Below are 19,930 nucleotides of genomic sequence, written 5' to 3' on the forward strand. Positions count from 1 at the left end.
CTACTTTTCTCTAAACAATAAACAATTTTCTTCTTTTTCTTTAAAATATTTTTTCTCTGCACAGCAACCAGGCTATCAATTGGGGCAAGTTTGCAAAGATTTTTTTTGACTGTAAGATCCTATTATAATGAAACAGATCTTAGAATTTTAATAGTAATCGTTCCCTTCTGCCCATACACGTTAAGATTAATTTCAAATGTATCAATAACACTGTTCGGCATACAGCGAAATCATTAAAGCTGCTTACAATCACACTGCCCTGTCTAGCTTGCCAACACAATATCGAGAAGTTCCTGTGTAATGCCACAAATAACGACCACAAATAACGATGATTCCATATGTTATGACAATTCCATTATTCTTTTCAGATTATAATTAATTTCATGGTATCAACCTTCACTACATCTTCATCAAAAACTTGAACCATTCCAGATCTATTTCAATTAATTTATGTTAGCATGCTACACAAGGAGATGGCAAAACACACTCCCATCTTATCTTAACTAAAATGCTTGTCGAGGATCTCCTTAAAATGACATCCTAGGAACAGAAATATATTTAGTACATTAACAATTTTAAGGCCCGTACACAAACAATTAGCATTTCATTTTTACCTTGCTGATGTCATATTCCATTTCCCTCGAGGCATTAATTATCACTCTTCCTAAAAGAAAACTACACACAACATTTCCTGTAGAATTGAAGATCAATTCTATTAGGCAAAGATTGCATGATAAGAGTGAAGTTATTCGTTCGATTTCAAATTTTGTAATAAACAGGAAGAATATTGGTGATCTTAATCACCATTAGCATAAAAAAATGTGTTTCATAAATTTAGAAAGCCGCATCTTAACAGTGAATTCGAGTAACATGATCTTTACATCACACGGTGAACTCTCAAGTAGTATAATGGTTGATAAAACTACAAATTTATGGCTTCGTAGCAAATAGATAAGATTGGTGACCTTAATCACGAGAAACACAATCAAAATGTGTTACTGATAATTTAACTAAAGAGAAATTTCAAACTACTTCAAAAATCATGATTTTGACGGACACAGATTTTATATTTCAGCTCCCCGCAAGTAGTAGAATACCAGTCTCAACAATACCATGAGCTAATTTTCCAATCCAAAAGTTAAAACAAAATGGTAATGTCGATCCCTCTCAAACCTAAGTACATGTTTTATCTGGCATGATTAATAAGTCCCCTTTCTTCAATAAATTTGGGTAAATGATCCTTTCATCGCGCGGTGCTTTGTTACTCTCAAATAGTGCACATGACACAAGTTCCTGAGTTCCAGACATATGAACCAGGTCAGTAAGTAAATAACACAAATGACCCAACATGTAAAATGAAGGTCAATAATAGGGTATAATATGTTTTACCATACCTTGACATTTTTGTGGGATAGGAATTTCCCCAAATTATGTAGAAGCCTTCGCAAATCATCAACCTGAAGAAGAATAGATTTTTAAAAGATGAGTCTTTTAAAAAACATAGATAATTAAATAAAGCAAATGAAGTTCTCAATCATACCTTAATGTAACCAGCTCTATTTCTATCGAAGTAGCGATACGCCTGAAGTCCAGTATAAGTGATTCAGTCAGCAACAACCCCAAAGATATGTAATTACAAAGTTGAGAAAACAGCATGCATATCTACAAACCTTTAGCAACTCCTTGTCAATTGCTTTTTTAACACGAACATCTGGCTTTACATCCTTCTCATTCTTATCTTCAGCTTTTCCCTACATAGCACAAAGATCAACTGTTTTCTCAGTCGCCTGCAAGGAAATCCTACAAGGACCGACTTTGTTAAACTTGTAATACATTAATAAAGAAAATCCCTCTACGCCATTGAATGAACAGAGTTTATTCAGTAGACCAAAAATAGTATGGTGCTACTTTGTATTTAGCTTCTCCTGAATAGAACTCACTTTCATATTTACTGAAGGCTCAATTGAAAGATCAACATAACCGTAAATTTTAAAGCATACATCTAAAACAAATATACTCAATTCATTGCCGTTCCTTCGGAACAACCCATAACTTCAGTAAATACTGTAAGAATAGCAATTTTAATTTGTTGTTCCAGAAAATACTTACATTGACAATTTTTATGTGTGCTTTCTTACATACTGATATTAAATTCATTTGAAAATTGTAAAACAATAAGAATGTATATGTACCACTTTTCCCAAATACAACTCACATTCATATTTACTGAAAGGCTCGATTAAAAAATCACCATAACTGCAAATTTTAAAGCATAAAACTGAATAAAAAATTGACTGAATTGACATATAGTCATTCCTTTGGGAAGACGCATAACTTTAGTCAATACTATGAGGATAGAAAATTTTGGTTTGTTGTTCCAGAAAATACTTCAATTAACAATTTTGTTGTGCGCTTTCTAAAAATACTTAAATTTATTTGAAAATTATTAAACAATAATAATGTAGGTGAATCATATATACTACAGTATAAGTAAGCAACCCACCAATTACCAATTCAAACACTTGATAATGGCTCTGTTAAGTTTTGACTAAAGAAAAGTTATCCCTGTAATCGTCTGACAAAGCCATCTACTAGTCTTGTCAATGAATCTGCTTGAATACTAAGTTTCAATGAGCATGTTTGTATACTAAATTATATTTTGGATGATGCATTGTACGCTAATGTAGTATGATAAAAGTCCGTACAATTCAATTTCTATTTAAAAATCATGGATCTTAAACAGTAAGCAGTAGACTTTGAATGACCCATTTAAAATATTACCTCATGACTTGCATCCTTTTGCGATGCATCTTTCATTTCTACATCAGTTTCTTGCACATCCTTGTTTGAATCCTTCTTGCCTGTATCAATTTTTGTTTCTTCCATATCTTGACAAGATGGTGAACTCTTCCCATTTGGCAACGGTTTGGTTGCTTCTGCCTCAGTACCTTCCACATTCTCATTATTCTCCTCCTCTTCTTCCTCCTCTTCATCCCCTTCCTCCTCTTCTTCATCTTCCCCTTCTGCCTCTTCTTCATCTTCTCCTTCTTCTTCCTCTTCCTCTACTTCCTCTCCTCCCTCCTCTTCCTCCTGCCTCTGCCCCTGTCCCTCTTCTACAACTTTGTCTTCATCCACATCCATCTTATCTGCCTTTTCAGAAACCTTCTGATCATTATTCTCAACTTCCTTATCTGTATTATCAGCTTTGTCTTCTGTCTTCTCACCAATTTTCTCCTTATTATCATTCCTTCCCTTCATCTCATCATTCTCACCATTCTTATTTTTCTCATTTTTATGATCTTTATCAGACTTGAGACCGATATCATCTTTTGAATTACCATCTGTTGGTTTATCAGAAAACTTTGAACGTTTCTGTGTCAATGTTCCTTGCCCCTCACCTTTCTCTGATTTCTCCTCCCGAGGCCTCTTCCGGTCATCCTTTCTCTTCAAACCTGACACTTTTCGCAATGCCTGTAAACCAAACATTATACATAGAGGTCAGTGAAACAAAGGTATGTTATTAAAAAAAATAACACTAGAAACATAAATCATTCAGCATCTTTTGTTTCCAGCCCTTTTCAAGCATTACAACTTACTTCTATAGATGCCAATATCCGACTTCCCATTTGATATTGGATCATTTCTTGAAAAACTTCAGCAAACAGAGACAGCTGATTCAAAAAGATAATATTAGTAAGACTCAATTAGCAGACACAAATAAAGAGCCCAAAAAATCTTCAGCACAAGACTTAAAATTTGAAAAAAATGACTGCATACAACATTGCCTTATCGAAGAATCACTAATATAGTTCAACTTACATACATGCCATAAATAATTCTCTCCAAAAAAACAATACATACCTCAAATGTACTTTCTTCAGAGTCCTTTTCATTGTAATCCAAAAGGCCATCCAGTGATAATGTCATTGAGCGAATCTGAAATTATAGAGGGCATGGAAAGAGTTAACATGTGGCAAGTGGCAAAAATTTGCCCATTTTAAATAGGCCCAATTCTCCATCCAATGTGAAAACATAACCTTTTCAATTAACATTTGAAAATATTTTTACCCAAACATTGGAATTGGCCTAAAATTATTAGATATTAGAACTAGAAGCAATAAAAAAGAATCACGTATAATAACAATATATTTTACTAAAAGATGATGTAGTACCTTCAATGATACGAACAATTATAAAGCATTACAAATAGGTTGCAATCATGTGAGTGTTAAAAACGAGTAAACAGGTGTTACTAAAATATTGTTATATTAATTACAAATGATTATTAACAGAAAATTAAAATAATTATTGAACTCCTGCCAAAATAATCCAGAATAGGATCCAATTAATCTAAGAGAATAGACTAGCATAAATATCTTTAATACATCTATCTAAAAGACACCAAGAGATGTCGATACTGAGTCGTCTATATTGAATTTGCTAGAGGTTACATAGGTACCAAAAGATTGATGTGTCTTCTATATAGATATATTTAAGATGCTTAGGATAGTCTATAATTAATTAAATAATAAATTATCAATGTTGATTTACATAATTTACTAAAACTAAAAATTGTAAAAATGTAAAACACTTATTTATGAAGTTAAGTATAGTTTGTTTACTTCATTATAATTATAATTAGGAGTATAAATTATTAAATTATACTTACACTTAAATTAAAATATATTATAAATAAAACTATACAGAGTTTATTGAATGATATGGAACTTTAAATTAGAGGATCAGAACTCTAAATTTGATAAATTTAAACACACAGTTTAAAAAATAAAAAACAACACAGAAGTTATATAGAGCTTATAAACAATGATATAAAATCTGAATTTAAATGTAAACCTGAAACACAAATACATGGGAGGCATAACTGAACAGGCATTCACTGTAGTGTCTCAAATTTCCAACCATGCAAGGTGCAGATTCATTCCAGCGAGCTTGGAATACATGTGCAACATCCTGTATAATATTTCAATATGTGCACCTCACGTACAAAATGCAGGCCAATTCAAGGGGAAATACAGACAGCAAGTTTATCCACAGGGGCATTCAAACATTGCCAGAAAAAATATTATCCTAACACTTGGTATGAATCCTTTGGTGTACGCAACTCTGCAAATTGTGGCCCTGCCCCCTGCAAACTCCAGATAACTGCTGCTGCTCCACTATTTCAACTCTCAGTGTTTGTTGTGATAAAACAGCAGCAGCATGCAGATTTAAAAGGCATTTTATGATTTTTTATCCATGGTTGAACTCCTTTTTTATGACATGCAACCATTTAAGGCTTATTTTAAGGAGACAAGTGGAAACACAGATAGGACATCTCCTGTGACTAGAGATGTCTCTATACCCATCTCCGGTATGGAACAATAGACATGTCTCCATGCAACTATGTAATTTACTAATTTGCATATATCATTTTCCACCAACAAAGGGTCGATCAATTAACTTCCTAAACATCAAGCTGCCTCTAGGAACCCAACTCAAGAATGTTTTCTCAAATTAAACTTTGAGGGTACTGCTAAAGGCAATCCAGGCCTGGTTGGTGCAGGTGTTGTAGTCTGCTCTTCTTCAGGGCTTTTTATCCAGGGGTTCTTTTATTTGGGATCCAAATTAAATAATCAAGTAAAACATATGGCAGCATTGAAAGGTCTACTTTAACTATTTCAATGGGCTGTAGGAAGTTGGAAGTTGACTCACAAATGCTTATCAACAGGTGGATGATAACTACATGGAATTCTCAGGTCTCTACCTGTTGTCATCTATTTCAACAATTTGTGTCTCTTGTGAGACAAGACACGCTTTTCTTCAACGAGGGGTACATGTCGAAGCTAAAAAGGAAGGAAACGACAAAAGGCCTAATGGTGGAGAACTTATACTCTTGAACGAGGTGACAAGTTCAAATCCTGCAAGGAGTAAGGTCTGTACACCTCGTTTGTAGCACAGTTAGGTAGCTCATGCATGGAGTACAGGGCAGTCCAATATATCGTAAGCCATCTGTAGACCAGAAAACAGGTCGACGTATATCCTAGTCCATTTCCATATCCATATCCATTCTATAGCAGTTGTTTTTCAGGGTATGATCAATCTTTTTGTCTTGCTGCCTGGTTTTATCTTAGGCCAAGCTTGCAAACTTGGCAGTTTCTTTTGTCATTGTTGTCTATGCCTTAGTGGCCTTTTTATGATTACACCAGACCCTATTGTACTTTAAGCTTTCATTTTAAATTGTCAGGGACCCCTATAGAACCCTCATTTTACTTCACATAAAACAATTGATATCAATAAAAATTAATGTAACGTCCCCTTGAGGAGCAGACAAAAACGACCTGTTAACCTATTCAATTCCCGTAGGCTAATTATTTCAGAAAATCAGGAAATATATTAAGCTAATTAATTAAAGTTGTCCAATAAAGTAAATTTTACATATAGGTTTATTCTAATTAATTTAATGCAGTGAATTAAGTGAAAATTAAAGGGAAATATTAACACTTTATTTCAGCTATAATGACATTTTATGTGGGAATATGAAAAAGCCCTTCAGGAATGTTGTAAGGGAAAATATAAAAGAGAATTTAAGAGCTCATTTGCTCATGCTTCTTTTATTTTTCTCTATTGTGGATTTGGAGCTTATGGTGGTGGAAGATCTACCCTGACTGGTTCCAGGTGGAACCACTCAGGTTTCATGCTTGGACTGAACGAGTGCACAATTTGAAGTCTTGCTAGCAAGACATTAGAAATATTTGCAAAGGAATGCTAGGAGGACAGAGTTATCTGTTAGAACAAGATTTTCAGATGTTTTTCAATTGAGTCTCCAATTCCTAGCCGTCGAACTTCCAAGAGCTGGGCAGGCAATTGAGTCTCCAATTTCTAGCCATCAAACTTCCACGAGCTGGGCAATTAAGTTGTAGATTGATTGTGGGCGTTAGAAGAGGTTTTTTCTGCCCACCTTTGCCTTTTCAGTTTAGGTGTGAGATTTCAAGGTTGAGGTTTCATCAACAGGTTAAAAGAGGCATCGAGGTTACTTGCTGGTCGACCCTTATCATCAGATGGTGCAATGGTACCTCAAGAACATCTCACATATTTTGCTGATTGTTTGGGTTTAAAGCTGGCATGACCCTATTTGCAATGGTCATTTCTAACCTTTGGCGCGTCGATTATAGGTTCTCTACATTCATGCGAAGACATGGCATAGTTCACTTGCTCATATCGAAAGTTAAATGATAAAACCAATCATTGTTTCAAGCTGCTCCATCGCTGAGCTGAGATCAGAGTTTTGTATGCATTTTTAGGCATGTAATCTACTAATGTATACAATCTATTGAATTAAATACTGTTGTATCATATATTTCAAACAGTGTAACTTTATTTTACCTCGATTGTGCATGCCAAATGTCAATATGAATGTCATATGAGGTTTGCAAGCCTCATTATATTCACTTGAAAATCAGAGAACACTTCATTCTTATATACATGCAAACGTTTAGTGAATCACCTATTCAATGGAAGTGGGAAAAGGTGAAAGTTTGGGAAAAAAATGGTAAGAGATTTCACAGCTGTACTAAAGCAAGTGATCTAGCCAGCCTGATGGGTTTTGAGACAAAGTTGTTGAAATTATTTGATGAATCTAGAAGATATAGAATTCACCACTTACAAGGAGGGAAAAAGTCATTCTTAGTTCAACCTCGGAAGAGGGGGGATGTATGGGTTATAGACATGAACAGCAAAACCCCAGTATTATAGAGATATTAAACGATCTACCTGGACGGCAACAGCAGTTGGTTCAGCTAATGACCCACATGATGGAAACCATGAATACAAACATCAGGAAGTGGAGTGATCATGGGAACAATGGTAACATGGTAATAGTGGCAACCATGGAGAAATGTTTCAATAAACAACTCCAAGACAACCAACATAACCACTCCCAGACTCTTAATGCCTGAGTTCTTAAAGGCACCACCAAGAGATGATGTACGACAGAAGGAAGGTGGTAAGGGTTGGGCAAATCATTTGAGGGATTATCAAATCCTTGAGAGATGAATTTCATGTAGCTACATCCTTAAGCAGATTTTTGCCAGGTCAAATGCAAAAACAGACCAAGAGGATACAGGGATCAAAGGTCTAATCAAGATTTGCAGTGTAAGGTGAGGTGGGCAAATTGAACATTCCTAGCTTTTATGGTTCCAGCAGATGCACTGCACATGCATGGGTGCAGAAGTTAGACACACATTTTCAGCTTAACCCCATGTTAAAGTTAAAGGACATCAAATATGCCACCTTCCATAGGCACATGAGTAGTGGTACCATAGATTGGTTACTTTGGGCCATGCCAATATCACATCCCATGCTGATTTTACACAGGTCGATTGGGAATCTGACAAAACAAGATCCTGAATTGAATTTCAGAGAGTGGCACAGTTGAGACATGTGGGGTCAATTGACTCATACATATTAGAGTTCCAAGAACTCTCGGTTATGGTAACAGGTATCTCTAAGCATAGGTTGATTGTTTTGTTCATGGAGGGATTGACAAAACCTCTGCGGTTGGGTCAAGGCATTTGATCCAATTACAGCCCAAACCATTCGTTTCAAAGAAGGGTTAAAAACTCTTCCTTAATGATAAGGCTAGAAATGAGCAACGCAAGAAAAACCTATCTTTTTCTTGCAAGAAGCCTTACGACTTACGAGCCTAGCCACAGGTGTTTGGGGAAATAAGAGAACGTGCATTTTATAGGGGTGGTTTCAGATGGTGAGTAGGAGAGGGTAGAAGGAGCCAATAACAATGATCAAGATGACTCAGATGGAGAACAAATAGAAGCTGGTGAACATTCAACCAAGGAGGTGAAAGGAGGGACAAATGCTACACTTTTTGGGACTCATCGGTAAAATTCCTTTAGGGTACAAGGAGTCTTGCAAGGGCAGCAAGTTATATAATTAATAGCCAATGGGGCAACTAACATTTCATTAATGCAACCTTGGTGGCCAAGAGGTGCCTACAAGTAGAGGAGTTTGAGGGCTTCAACGCAATGGTAGTGTATGGCTTCACCATGACTTGTACTACACAGGTTCCTCAACCGAACATTGCCTTAAGCAACTATACTGTCACAAACGACTTCTATATAGTAGACATTGGATATACTAATTAGGAGAGTATTCTAACAAGGTAAGTATTCTAAATTTCTAACCATGGAATTGAAATTCATGGTTGATGGAAAGAAAGTTGTCTTAAGAGGTATGTCGAGTGGAGCACTCAAAATCGTGACGTCTAAGCAGATGGACAGATTTTTCAGATAAGGTAAGGTTGCTTCGGCAGCCCAATGTTTGATTTCATCCAAAACCCCTTTGAATAGTGATGAGAAGTATCATGTGGCTTTCAATGACATTCCTCCAAGGAGACCACCAAATAGGGATATAGGGATTTTTCAGCATGTTATCGAGCTTGAGGAGGGGCTCTAAGCATTTGATTACTACTACTTGTAAGCATCCTAAGAGGTTTGAAGAGGAGATTGAAATAGCAATTAAGGAGTTACTGGATATGGGACGCATCAGACCTAGCTCGAGTCCCTTTGCTTCTTTAGTTGTCCTAGTGAAGAAGGATGGGACTATGCAGATGTGAATTGACTATTGCGCACTAAATAAAACTATCAAAAACAAGTATCATATTCTCAAGATCAATGGCATTTTAGTGAAAAACCTCCATCAATGAGAGGAGGTTAAAGACCAGAGCAATTAAGGAATATCTCATCAGATGGAGGGACTAAGTAAAAATTAAAAAAAAGTTAAAAATCACTTTATTATTGAGCTTTAACGAAAAATTTTAAGCAAGAATTCAAAAAGCCCTTTGGGAATGTTTGAAGGGGAAATATAAAAGAGGATTTCGGAGCTCATTTGCTCATGCTTGTTTTATTTTTCTCTACTGTAGATATGGAGCTTCTGTTGGAGAAAACCTTATGACGTAAACCCTAAGGGAAATCAATTGCAATAGTGGAAGATCTACCCTAGCTGTTTGCAAGTAGAACTACTCAAGTTTCACGATTGGACTGAATGATTGCACAATTTGTGGAGTCTTGCTTGGAAGCAAGACAAATTGTTACGGAATATTTGTAGAGTGCTAGGAGGACAAAATTATTTGTGTAAGCAAGTTTTCAAATGTTGGATGACTGAGTCTCTAATTCCTAATCGTCAAAATTCCAAAAGTTGGGGCAATTAAGTAGTAGACTGATGTCCCCTATTTATACACTGTCAATTCCCAAGAGCAACATCTATGTTACTACCTTTTATCACTATTAATTGAGCATAACTAACTAGTTTTTTGTAATACAACTTATGATGCCATTAAAACCCATGCCTAAACCCAAAACAATCTAAACCCCATTCCTAGAAGAGGGCTTGGCTGCCTAGGGCGCTTGACACCACCTCCTCAATGTAGCCCTGATTACCAGAACTCAGTCCATTCACCCTTGGGGCCTGCAGCCCAGATTTCAGGAGTCCTTTCACCCTTGGGGCTTTCTATTGAAGTGGTTTTACTCTGCCCTTCCCTAGCAGCACCCATCTCCCTTGGGGAATAGAAGGATTAGAATAGATTTATGACTTAGGACAAAGTTAGACAAAATTATGGCAATATCACTTTGTAGAAGTTTGTACTATCGATATATACTGTCAGCATTCTATATTTATATTACTATTAAATTCTGAATAAGAATATTATCAGGTTGCATAAATTAAGCACATCCCCATGCATACCACCAAGAACAATGATGTTACTGCCTGTAACTTAATAATAGTTCTGATCTGATCTGATCAAAAGTGATGTCACTAGATGCCTTTAATTCCTTCCCTTTATATCTCTCAGTGAGGGAGAGGTCACACCTCTTCGTCATGTATGCCCTTTGGCAAGAGACACACCCTTTCACCATTAGCACCCTTTGTAAGAGTGCAACTCTTCAATATTCCTGCACTTTGAAAGGGACACAATCTTCCACAATCAGATCTGCACTTCTGATTCCCAAATTATCTCCCCTCAAATGAGGTTCTTTTCTCCCTTTTATATCTTATGTTTGAGGGAATCACAACTTTTCATTTTATGTCTTTTGACCATTCATTAATTTAATTAAATTTTAATTATATTCTTTTATATTCTAATTTAATTTTTAATATTACTATTTATTATTAAATTCTATTTCAAATTGGGGATATTACAGAAAATAAACGAGTTCTCTACTGCCCAGCTTTGCATTTTTTGGTTAGGCATGAGATTTCAAGGGGCAGGGCAACGTTTCATTAGCAATTTAAAAGAGGCGTAAAGGTCACTTGTTGGTCAACCCTTATGATTAGTTCGTGGCATGGTAGCTCAAGGACATCTCCCATAATTTGGGAGTTGTTTAGGTTTAAGGGTGGTGTGAGACCACTTGCAAGGTTCATGCAAATGTAGCAGCCATTTCTAACCTTTGGCAGGTGGATTATAGACTCTCAACATTCAGGTGCAGACATAGCATAGTTCACTACTCATTTCAAGAGTTAAATGATAAAATCAATCATTTAGTGTAATTGATTTCTGGATTCAACAGTTTGAGAATTTTTGCATCAATGTTTAGGATCCTACTCCGTGATCCAGCATAGAGATGTAAGAGAACAATGTACAAGAAAAATGATAGCATGCAGACCGAGACAAGATAAAAAGAGGGGAGAGGGGTAAAAGGATGAAGGTAGCACAAAGTTCAAGATAGAAGGAATTAAAAATAAGAAAAACTAGATAACAGAAGGGAAACTAGATAAAAAATAAAGATATAATAAAATAAATCAAAGACAAAACAAAATCAGATAATAAGGAAATATGAAAAGAAAGAAAGAAATTCTATATTAATATACATTACAAAAAAGGTGTAATGTCCTCTATTTGGGAATGTCCTAATTTAGCCCTAAATCCCAATTTCCAAATAAACAAGAGCTGAGTTAGAAATATCTTTCACCTAATTGAAGCTCTGCAAAACAGGTTAGAAACCATTTACAACAATAATTCATTGAGCAGACCATCTTAATTAGATATCATTAAGCTTATAGCAAAAATATCAATTTAATCATAAGGTATCATAAATATGTTTGAGGAAGCTCAGCCATAGAAGAGCTAGGATAAGGCGACTCGATAGGGTGCCCTAGATCCTCTACTGCCCAAGAGAAGATATGCCATCCCTCTTGCCCTCATGTGGCCTGTGTCATCCATACGAGGTGGTGTACCCAATGAGGTATCCCACAACCATTCCCCCTCATCTTGCCATCCATTTCCCACTTCCTATAATTGGACTCCTTGGTGTGCTATTTCACCATGACAGAGGGATGAGGTTTATCCACAATAGGGTGCCTGGAAAGCCCATCTATTCTAAGCCCAAACGCAGTACCCTTTGTATCCCCTTGGCCTCATGGGACCATTTGGTCACCACCATGAGGTGGTGTACCTAGAAGAGTACCCCATTGGCGTACCCCTCTTGTAATCCCTCCTTTCCTCTACCATGGCTGAGATTTATCCACAATAGGGTGCCTGGAAAGCCCATCTATTCTAAGCCCAAAGGCAGTATCCTTTGTATCCCCTTGGCCTCATGGGACCATTTGGTCACCACCATGAGGTGGTGTACCTAGAAGAGTACCCCATTGGCGTACCCCTCTTGTAATCCCTCCTTTCCTCTACCATGGCTGATTTCAATATTCATTCAAAACATATAAAGAATTCCAGAGAGAGAGAGAGAGAGAGAGAGAGAGATCGCTACAGACATTCCTCCTCTCCCTACTCCACACTTTCCTTATTTATTTTATATTGTCATGTCTCTATATGAAAGGAAGTGTTGATTCCGGAGGGATGACTTCTTACCAAAGGCGATGTCCCTTTGCTAATCCTTAACAAACTTAATGTGTCTTTCATGAATGCTTGATAATTTCCTTATTAATCGCTGCATTTAGGAAGATATAATCGCTGCCTCTAATTCCTGACTTTAGACAGTTATAATTAATACTTGATCAATGTTTATTAAAACTATGCTGTGGAACTTGCTTCGAAGACCATGGAATACAAAGCCATTGATGATAGTGAAAGGAATACTCTTGGAAGATCCTAGAATGGAAGAACTCAGCCAATTCATCATGCCCATTTTGCTTATTACCCTTGTCTTATTTTCTTTAACAAGTGCACCCTTTCTTTGTCTTGATTGCAGCACTTAATTATCGATTTTTCTTCGAAACAGATCACACGATATCATGGTCAAGTTGCTCCATAAGTAAATCAACTTATTAACTAATCCTCATCATACCTTCTTGATTATTCATGTACATCGATGCTGTGTATACACCTGCCTTGTGGGGTCAGGACACTGTCTGGGTTTGATTAAAGTTAAGAAAATTGTGAAGACTTGACACGAGACAATTTTCTCTTATTAGAGATGGTGCAACTATAGGTGTCATGGTGGGGACATGACAAAGGGGTTATAAATAACTATAAAAAATGGAGACCTGAGAATAGATAATCTATCAAGAAAAATAAGCTATGAATGAATAGATTATCTATTCTTAGGTCTCCATTTTTCGTACTTATTTATAACCCTTTTTTGTAATATATATTTATATATAATTTATTTATTTCTTTTCATGTTTTCTCATTATTTGATTTTGTTTTGTCTTTGATTTGATTTTATTATATCTTTATTTTTCATCTTATTAACTTCTGATTATTCCCCCTGTTATCTAGTTTTTTTTATTTTTAATTCCTTCTACCTTGAACTTTGTGCTACCTTCACCCTTCTACCCCTCTCCCCTCTTTTTATCATGTCTAGGTCTGCATACCATCATTTTTCTCCTACAGCCATTCTCTTACATCCTGATGATGGATCACAGAGCATGATCCAAAATGTTGATGGAAAAACTCTCAAACAGTTGAATGCAGAAATCAATTACACTCAACAATATGGACTGTGAAAATCTCATACATTTAAAATCTATCATTGTTTCTAGCTGCTCCATCACTAAGCTGAGGTCAGAGTCTTGTTTGCATTTTATGTACATAATCTACTCATCTGTATGCAAATTGAATAAAATACTGCTTTAAATTAACTAGTGCAGCTTTACTTTATCTCGATTGTGAAGGCCAACTATCAATATGAATGTCATATGAGATTTCCCAACCTATCATTATATTCACTTGATAATCAGAAAACGTTTCATTTTATATGCATGCAAAGTTTGACAAATTACATATTCAGTGTAAGTGGGAAAAGGTGGAAGTTTCCGAAAAAAAGTGGTAGGAGATTTGACAATTAATTATTAAATAATTAAGATACATAAACAATTAATAATTTTTAAAATTTTTAGTTAATATATGAACCAATAGTTATACTCATGATCCATTGTGCTTGTCATTGTGGGCATTGTACCCTCACTAATCCATTCTGCTCATGGGGATCTAGAAGAAGATATTTATATGTCTCCACCTAAAATTTAATTCTAAAGGAAAGGATAAATGGTTTGCAAGTTAAAAAAAAGTTCTTGTGTGATCTAAAGCAATATCTTAAGATGTGGTATCAAAAGTTTGACTATAGAGCAGTTATCATTGTGTCCAAGTTGATCATCACTTTGGTGTTATTTGTTTGTATGTCGATGATATGTTTATTCTTGAGAACTTCGGTTGAGCCAAAGAAAATGCATAATATTGAGAACTTTGGATGAGCCAAAGAAAAACAGAGCCTTACGTATGCAATAAATTGGACAAGAACAAATATTGGCAAAGTCATGAGAGTATTGAACAGATTTTGTGTCCAACTCTGGAAAAAAGCATAGGACTAGGGTTAGGAGAGTGTTCAAGTCTCTATGGGAGACTACAGATTACCATTTGCTATTTGGGATACAACTGACGCTGGCAAGATAGTGGATATACAAGGTTTTTATGTATGCAAACTAGGCAGCTGACTTGGACAACAAGAGATCTACTAGTCACAATGTAGACTCTTTATTTAGGAGAACTGTTACCTAGATAATTAGAAGACAAGAAGTTGTTTCCCTTTCCACTATTAACATAAAATGTGGTTACTACACATGCTTGTAAAGAAATGGTTTGGCTAAAGCACATCGGCTTCAAAAACAAGGCAATAGGAATCAATTGTTATAGTCTAAGTATCACTGGTTTGGCAAAGAAAACAACTTTTCATGCTCCCATGGAACATATTATGTACACTTTCACTTTGTTTGAAATGTGGTAGAGCATGAAAAGGTAAAGATTCAAAAGGTCAACACCTTGGAGTATGTTGTCAATTCTCTTACTAAGCCACTGGGTACAAACAAGTTTACTTGGTGCAAATCAGCTATGGGCATCTCTATCCTTATCAATTACTCTTAATTACCCCCTATTGTTATTTTGTAATGTATACAAGCAATAGGTGTTGCATCACCTCACAAAAGTCTTACGAACAATTGCAATTATTGAAAATTAAATACGTTGTAATGTAGGGACCTCCCCAATTGGGAGGGCAAACATGGGGGAATTTTGAGATTTCATGTATTACATATTTTAACAATTGTCCAAGTGGTTATAATGAATGTAAGAAAATATGTGTGGAGGAGGTTACAAACTTACAAAGTAGACAAGAAATAACATCTTGGATTGCCTATTTTGTGGGGTCCTTAAGAGCACTATGGAAAAAGGGTATACTTACAAGTTGAGCACTTTAAACAAGAGTTGCACTTGCATATCTTTATGATATGTAAGAAATCTTTAAATGCTTCCTAATTCAAGCACCGAAATTGGATTTTTCAAAGATGCACGGACCCACACATATTGGGAGTTACATTCTATTTCGGTATTGTTAACTACTGATGAGTGAAGTTGGATCAACCCATGTTTTAGCTGAAAGTGCAAGTGATTTAGAGGATCAACAAAAAGGCCTTGGTAATGGACTGTGGACATCAATTCATTTGTATTGCAGGGTTTTGAATTTAAACTTATGTATCAACATGTTTTAAGTGTCACCACTAGGGCTACATCATAAGTATGGGTTTTTATAGTCTCAATCTAATGTAAGCTTATTTTTAAGTTATTTATTGAGGTCTGCTTGTAGTGGTCGGTTTTTTACCAAAAAAAATATCTTCTTACATATATGTTGTGTTATGTTCTCTTCTATTCCCTCTTAAGAATTATTAAGGCATTCTTAATTTAGATCATCAAATTTCATTAAGTTGTTCCTAGTTGAAGGATAAGCATTATAAAACCAATAGTTTTAAGGAAAATAGAAATGCAAGCCCCTTATAAAGGTTGGGTGTAAACACTTCATTGAAGGTAATTGTCACCTTTTGAAACTTCCAAAACGGAGGAGTTTCTTGTACCAAATTAGTGTCTTGCTTGGCCATGACTTTAAGAACCTACCTTTACATGTACCTTGTAAATGCAATCTGCTAATATAGACATGTATTAATATACTTCCAGCTTAATGCACGTCTATACAACTTTTTAAAAAATTAAAAAAAAATTCAAACAAAATTTTCATTGAAGTAAACTTCTTATGTACAACCTAATAATGAATTTGGTGGGAATATACAGAAAAGGCCAAAATGTACAAAAGAGACCTCAGAAAGATTTGAGTGGAGATCATATTTCATTGAGCTGTTCAAGTAAGTTCTGAATTTAAAATAGTTGGGATAATCTTTAGAGATGATGACAAACAACCTCTATTAATAGTTTCCACACATTTCAAACTGAATGCAAAAATAATGCAGAAGCAAAAGCTATCTTAAATTGTCTAGTACTGGCTAAGGAAAATGGATGTCCAAGAGAACAGGGACTCAATGCAAATTATTGCAGCAATCAAGAAGGGGCGGCATAATGACTGGAATGTAAGCATAAGAAAATTAAAATAAAAAACTGAGGATTTTGATATCTCATACCACAAACATATAATGAGGATAAGAAACATGAGCCAGATCTAGCAACCAATTTGGAGATGGAAAAGTTCAGCAAAATGATCTATTATCATAGATGGAAAAGTTGAGCAAAGTGATCTATCATCATCCTTTTCTATAAATGCCATTGATGCAAATGTCAAAAGCCTCTGCAAAACTCTGGGACCTAAAAGAGAAAAAACTGCTATGAATAAACCTCTTATCATGTATACAGAATAGTGCATATTTATGCATGCTCATTAGTCATTTCTCATGTATACTCATTTGTAAGTGCATTTTTCATGTATGCTCATTAGTTAGTGTATTTTGATTTTTCAAGTTATTTATCCTAACCTTCTCATGGTTAGAATAGTAATACACTATGAGCTATAGAAGCGAAATTTCCCTGTGGGCAGAAAAGTATATGCTTAAATTAGGCTTTTGAAATTCATGGCATAATTTTAATAGCAGAGAGTTGGCATCTGAATCAAAAACTTCTAGAGGTCTAGAGTAACTTAATGCTATGTACCTTAAAACAAACGAAAATAAACTGATCCAAAAAAAAAGCATTAGATTTTACTATAGCACAATGCAAATCTAGCATTAATACAAGCATTTTCCTTAACATACCTTGGATTTCTTGGTCCATTTCGTCGTAAGAAAAAATCCTGGATAAGGCGGAACCTCGTCTGACTTTTCTTTATCCTTTTTTTCTTTCAAAGGTTTTCCTTTGGAATCAATTTCCTTTGCATCTTTGTCTTTACTCTCTGACTTTTTCTCATCTTTCTTCTTCACCTTGTCACTGTCATCCATGTCCTGAGCACCATCATGCTTATCCAACTTCTCTTCTTTCCTTTCTTCCCTGTCCTTCCCATCAATATTCTCCTCCTTTGCAACTTTCTTTTCCTCCTTGTTCTTGTCTTTTGTTTTATCACTTTGCTTCTCTTCGTCTTTCTTCTTCTCAATTTTCTTTTCATCCTCTTTCTTTTTTTCAACTTTCTTCGTGTCAGATTCTTTCTTTTCAACTTTCTTTCCCTCAGGTTCTTTCTTCTCAACTTTCTTCCCCTCAGATTCCTTCTTATCATCTTTCTTTTTCTCTACTTTCTTCTGCTCCTTTTCTACTTTCTTTGCATCAGAATCCTTTTTCTCAACTTTCTTCCCTTCAGAATCCTTCTTATCTACTTTCTTCTCCTCTTTTTCTTTCTTCTCTTCTTTCTTCTCTTCCTTTTCTTTCTTCTCCTCCTCTTTATTCTCTATTTCTATGTTTTCAATTTTCTTTTCCTCCTTGTCATCCTTCTTTTCCTCCTTCCTCTCATCTTTTGTGTTCTTTTCTTTCTCTTTCTTGCCATCTTTTTCTTTCTTATTTTTGTCTGCTGATTTGCTTTCCTTATCTGCTTTGGAGTTCCCTAGAATGAAGTTAGTGAATTATCTTAAAATCTCTATAAAAGACAGCTGAAAATTTAACAACATTGCAGCTCACCTTTGATGCCATCCTTCTTATCAGTGGACTTCTCTTTCTGAAAATAAACAGCAAATGTCAGCCAAAAAATACACTATCTTGTCATTAGAAGAAACTGCAATGGCCAAAGAAACACCATCACTACCTTTTCCCTTCTGGAAGCAGCCTCACGTTCCCTCTCAAGCCTTATGTTTTTCTGTTCAACATACTGAGCTTTCCAACTCTCAAATGATGGAAGGCATGTAGATATATCTGGAAGAAAAATAACTGTAATTTCTCTGTGGCTTGGAAGGCCATCTTTACCTATTCTCTCATAGTGCACCTGCATTAAAAAAAAGTTCAATCCCAATTAATTGCCAAAGAATCTGAATTCCACACAACGCCCCACCCCAAAAAAAGAGCAGTCGAGGGCAAAGATGCTTTGCACATATAAAGAATAAAATTACCCAAAACAGGAACATATTTAGCATTGAATAAACATTGGAGATGGCAGAAATTAGAAGAAAAAGATATTAAGTCAATTTACAGCAAATCCCAGTGAAAATATGTGCCAAGGAACAAACAACATACTCTAGAGTACACCATATGCAGCAAGAACGTCAAATTATAATTTCCTGATTTCAATCAACAATAAGGAAAAATTGTATATTTATTTAAACTAACTTCAAAAACTCTATTTGTTAACCTTAAAAATTTTAGATAGCACTACAATTCATTACTGAGAGACTCTGGAGCTCTACAAAATAGAATTTCTAACAACTGCTTCCTTATGATGTATGGGCACCATATATCCCATCCTGCTCAAGAATGAAAGCAGGAAAATAACATACAACCCACAATTAGATCTGATGTGAACTACAAACGCACCTAAATATGCCCCTACTAACATTTCGTTTTCTTGAGACTTCGGAGTGTACCATCCTTTAACATTCAAAATTGGGGTGGTTCAGATTAACTAAATGCTGAGAGATGTGTTGTCTGCATTATAGCATCCATATGAGGCGCCTGATTTTGCCCTTACATGATTAGACATTGTTCCCTTAATAAGCTCTTAACATCCTCAGTTGTGACCCCTCTTAAAACATAGACACCCTCAAACTCCTTGAACCTGTCTAATGGTTGATACACCATCCATAGACAGTGCTCTACATTTTCCCATGTAGGCAACATCACCAGCCCTAGGCACTGATGTTCAATTTACATTTAAAAAACAACCACCACCATGACTAATGAGGTCAGCTATTTTTGAAATTCAATTTGACAGTTTAGACCTTTATATATGAAGAACTTATTGCCATTTGTGAAAGCAAAGTTAGTCAGCCTAGTGTTTTTGCACTCACATTAACATACCATGCCTTAAAACAAGTTGCACAAAAGGCCCTGAAAAAATTGAGGATAGCAAAAGCACTAGCAATATACACCAAATCTTAAAGACTCCCTTGCTATGTGCTATTAGGGATTCTTTGATCCATCTTGGCTTCACCTAAAACCAAAGAGCACTTAATATAACGAAGAGCTTAATGCACCTCCAAGTTGACATCGTTAAATATC

The 19,930-nt window shown here is 35.5% G+C and overlaps 1 protein-coding gene across 2 annotated transcripts in view; it reads right to left on the reverse strand.

Annotated features, from left to right (window-relative positions):
* Positions 1-806: 806 nt before the first annotated feature.
* The window catches only part of LOC131034002 (protein SHORT ROOT IN SALT MEDIUM 1), a 42,877-nt gene continuing 23,753 nt past the window's right edge, over positions 807-19,930 (reverse strand). The window contains exons 14-23 of one of the 2 annotated variants that reach the window (XM_057965324.2): positions 18,525-18,701; positions 18,401-18,437; positions 17,551-18,326; positions 3,862-3,936; positions 3,597-3,671; positions 2,782-3,471; positions 1,671-1,751; positions 1,541-1,582; positions 1,395-1,457; positions 807-1,293 (exon numbers count right to left, since the gene is read on the reverse strand). In XM_057965324.2, coding sequence (XP_057821307.2) covers positions 1,174-1,293; positions 1,395-1,457; positions 1,541-1,582; positions 1,671-1,751; positions 2,782-3,471; positions 3,597-3,671; positions 3,862-3,936; positions 17,551-18,326; positions 18,401-18,437; positions 18,525-18,701 — 2,136 coding nt within the window. In that variant the 3' untranslated portion in view covers positions 807-1,173. The remainder of the gene's footprint in view (positions 1,294-1,394; positions 1,458-1,540; positions 1,583-1,670; positions 1,752-2,781; positions 3,472-3,596; positions 3,672-3,861; positions 3,937-17,550; positions 18,327-18,400; positions 18,438-18,524; positions 18,702-19,930) is intronic. The other variant, XM_057965325.2, reaches the window with a different exon arrangement.

This window comes from Cryptomeria japonica, chromosome 2 (assembly GCF_030272615.1).
Source record: "Cryptomeria japonica chromosome 2, Sugi_1.0, whole genome shotgun sequence".
In the NCBI taxonomy this organism is placed as follows: domain Eukaryota; kingdom Viridiplantae; phylum Streptophyta; class Pinopsida; order Cupressales; family Cupressaceae; genus Cryptomeria; species Cryptomeria japonica.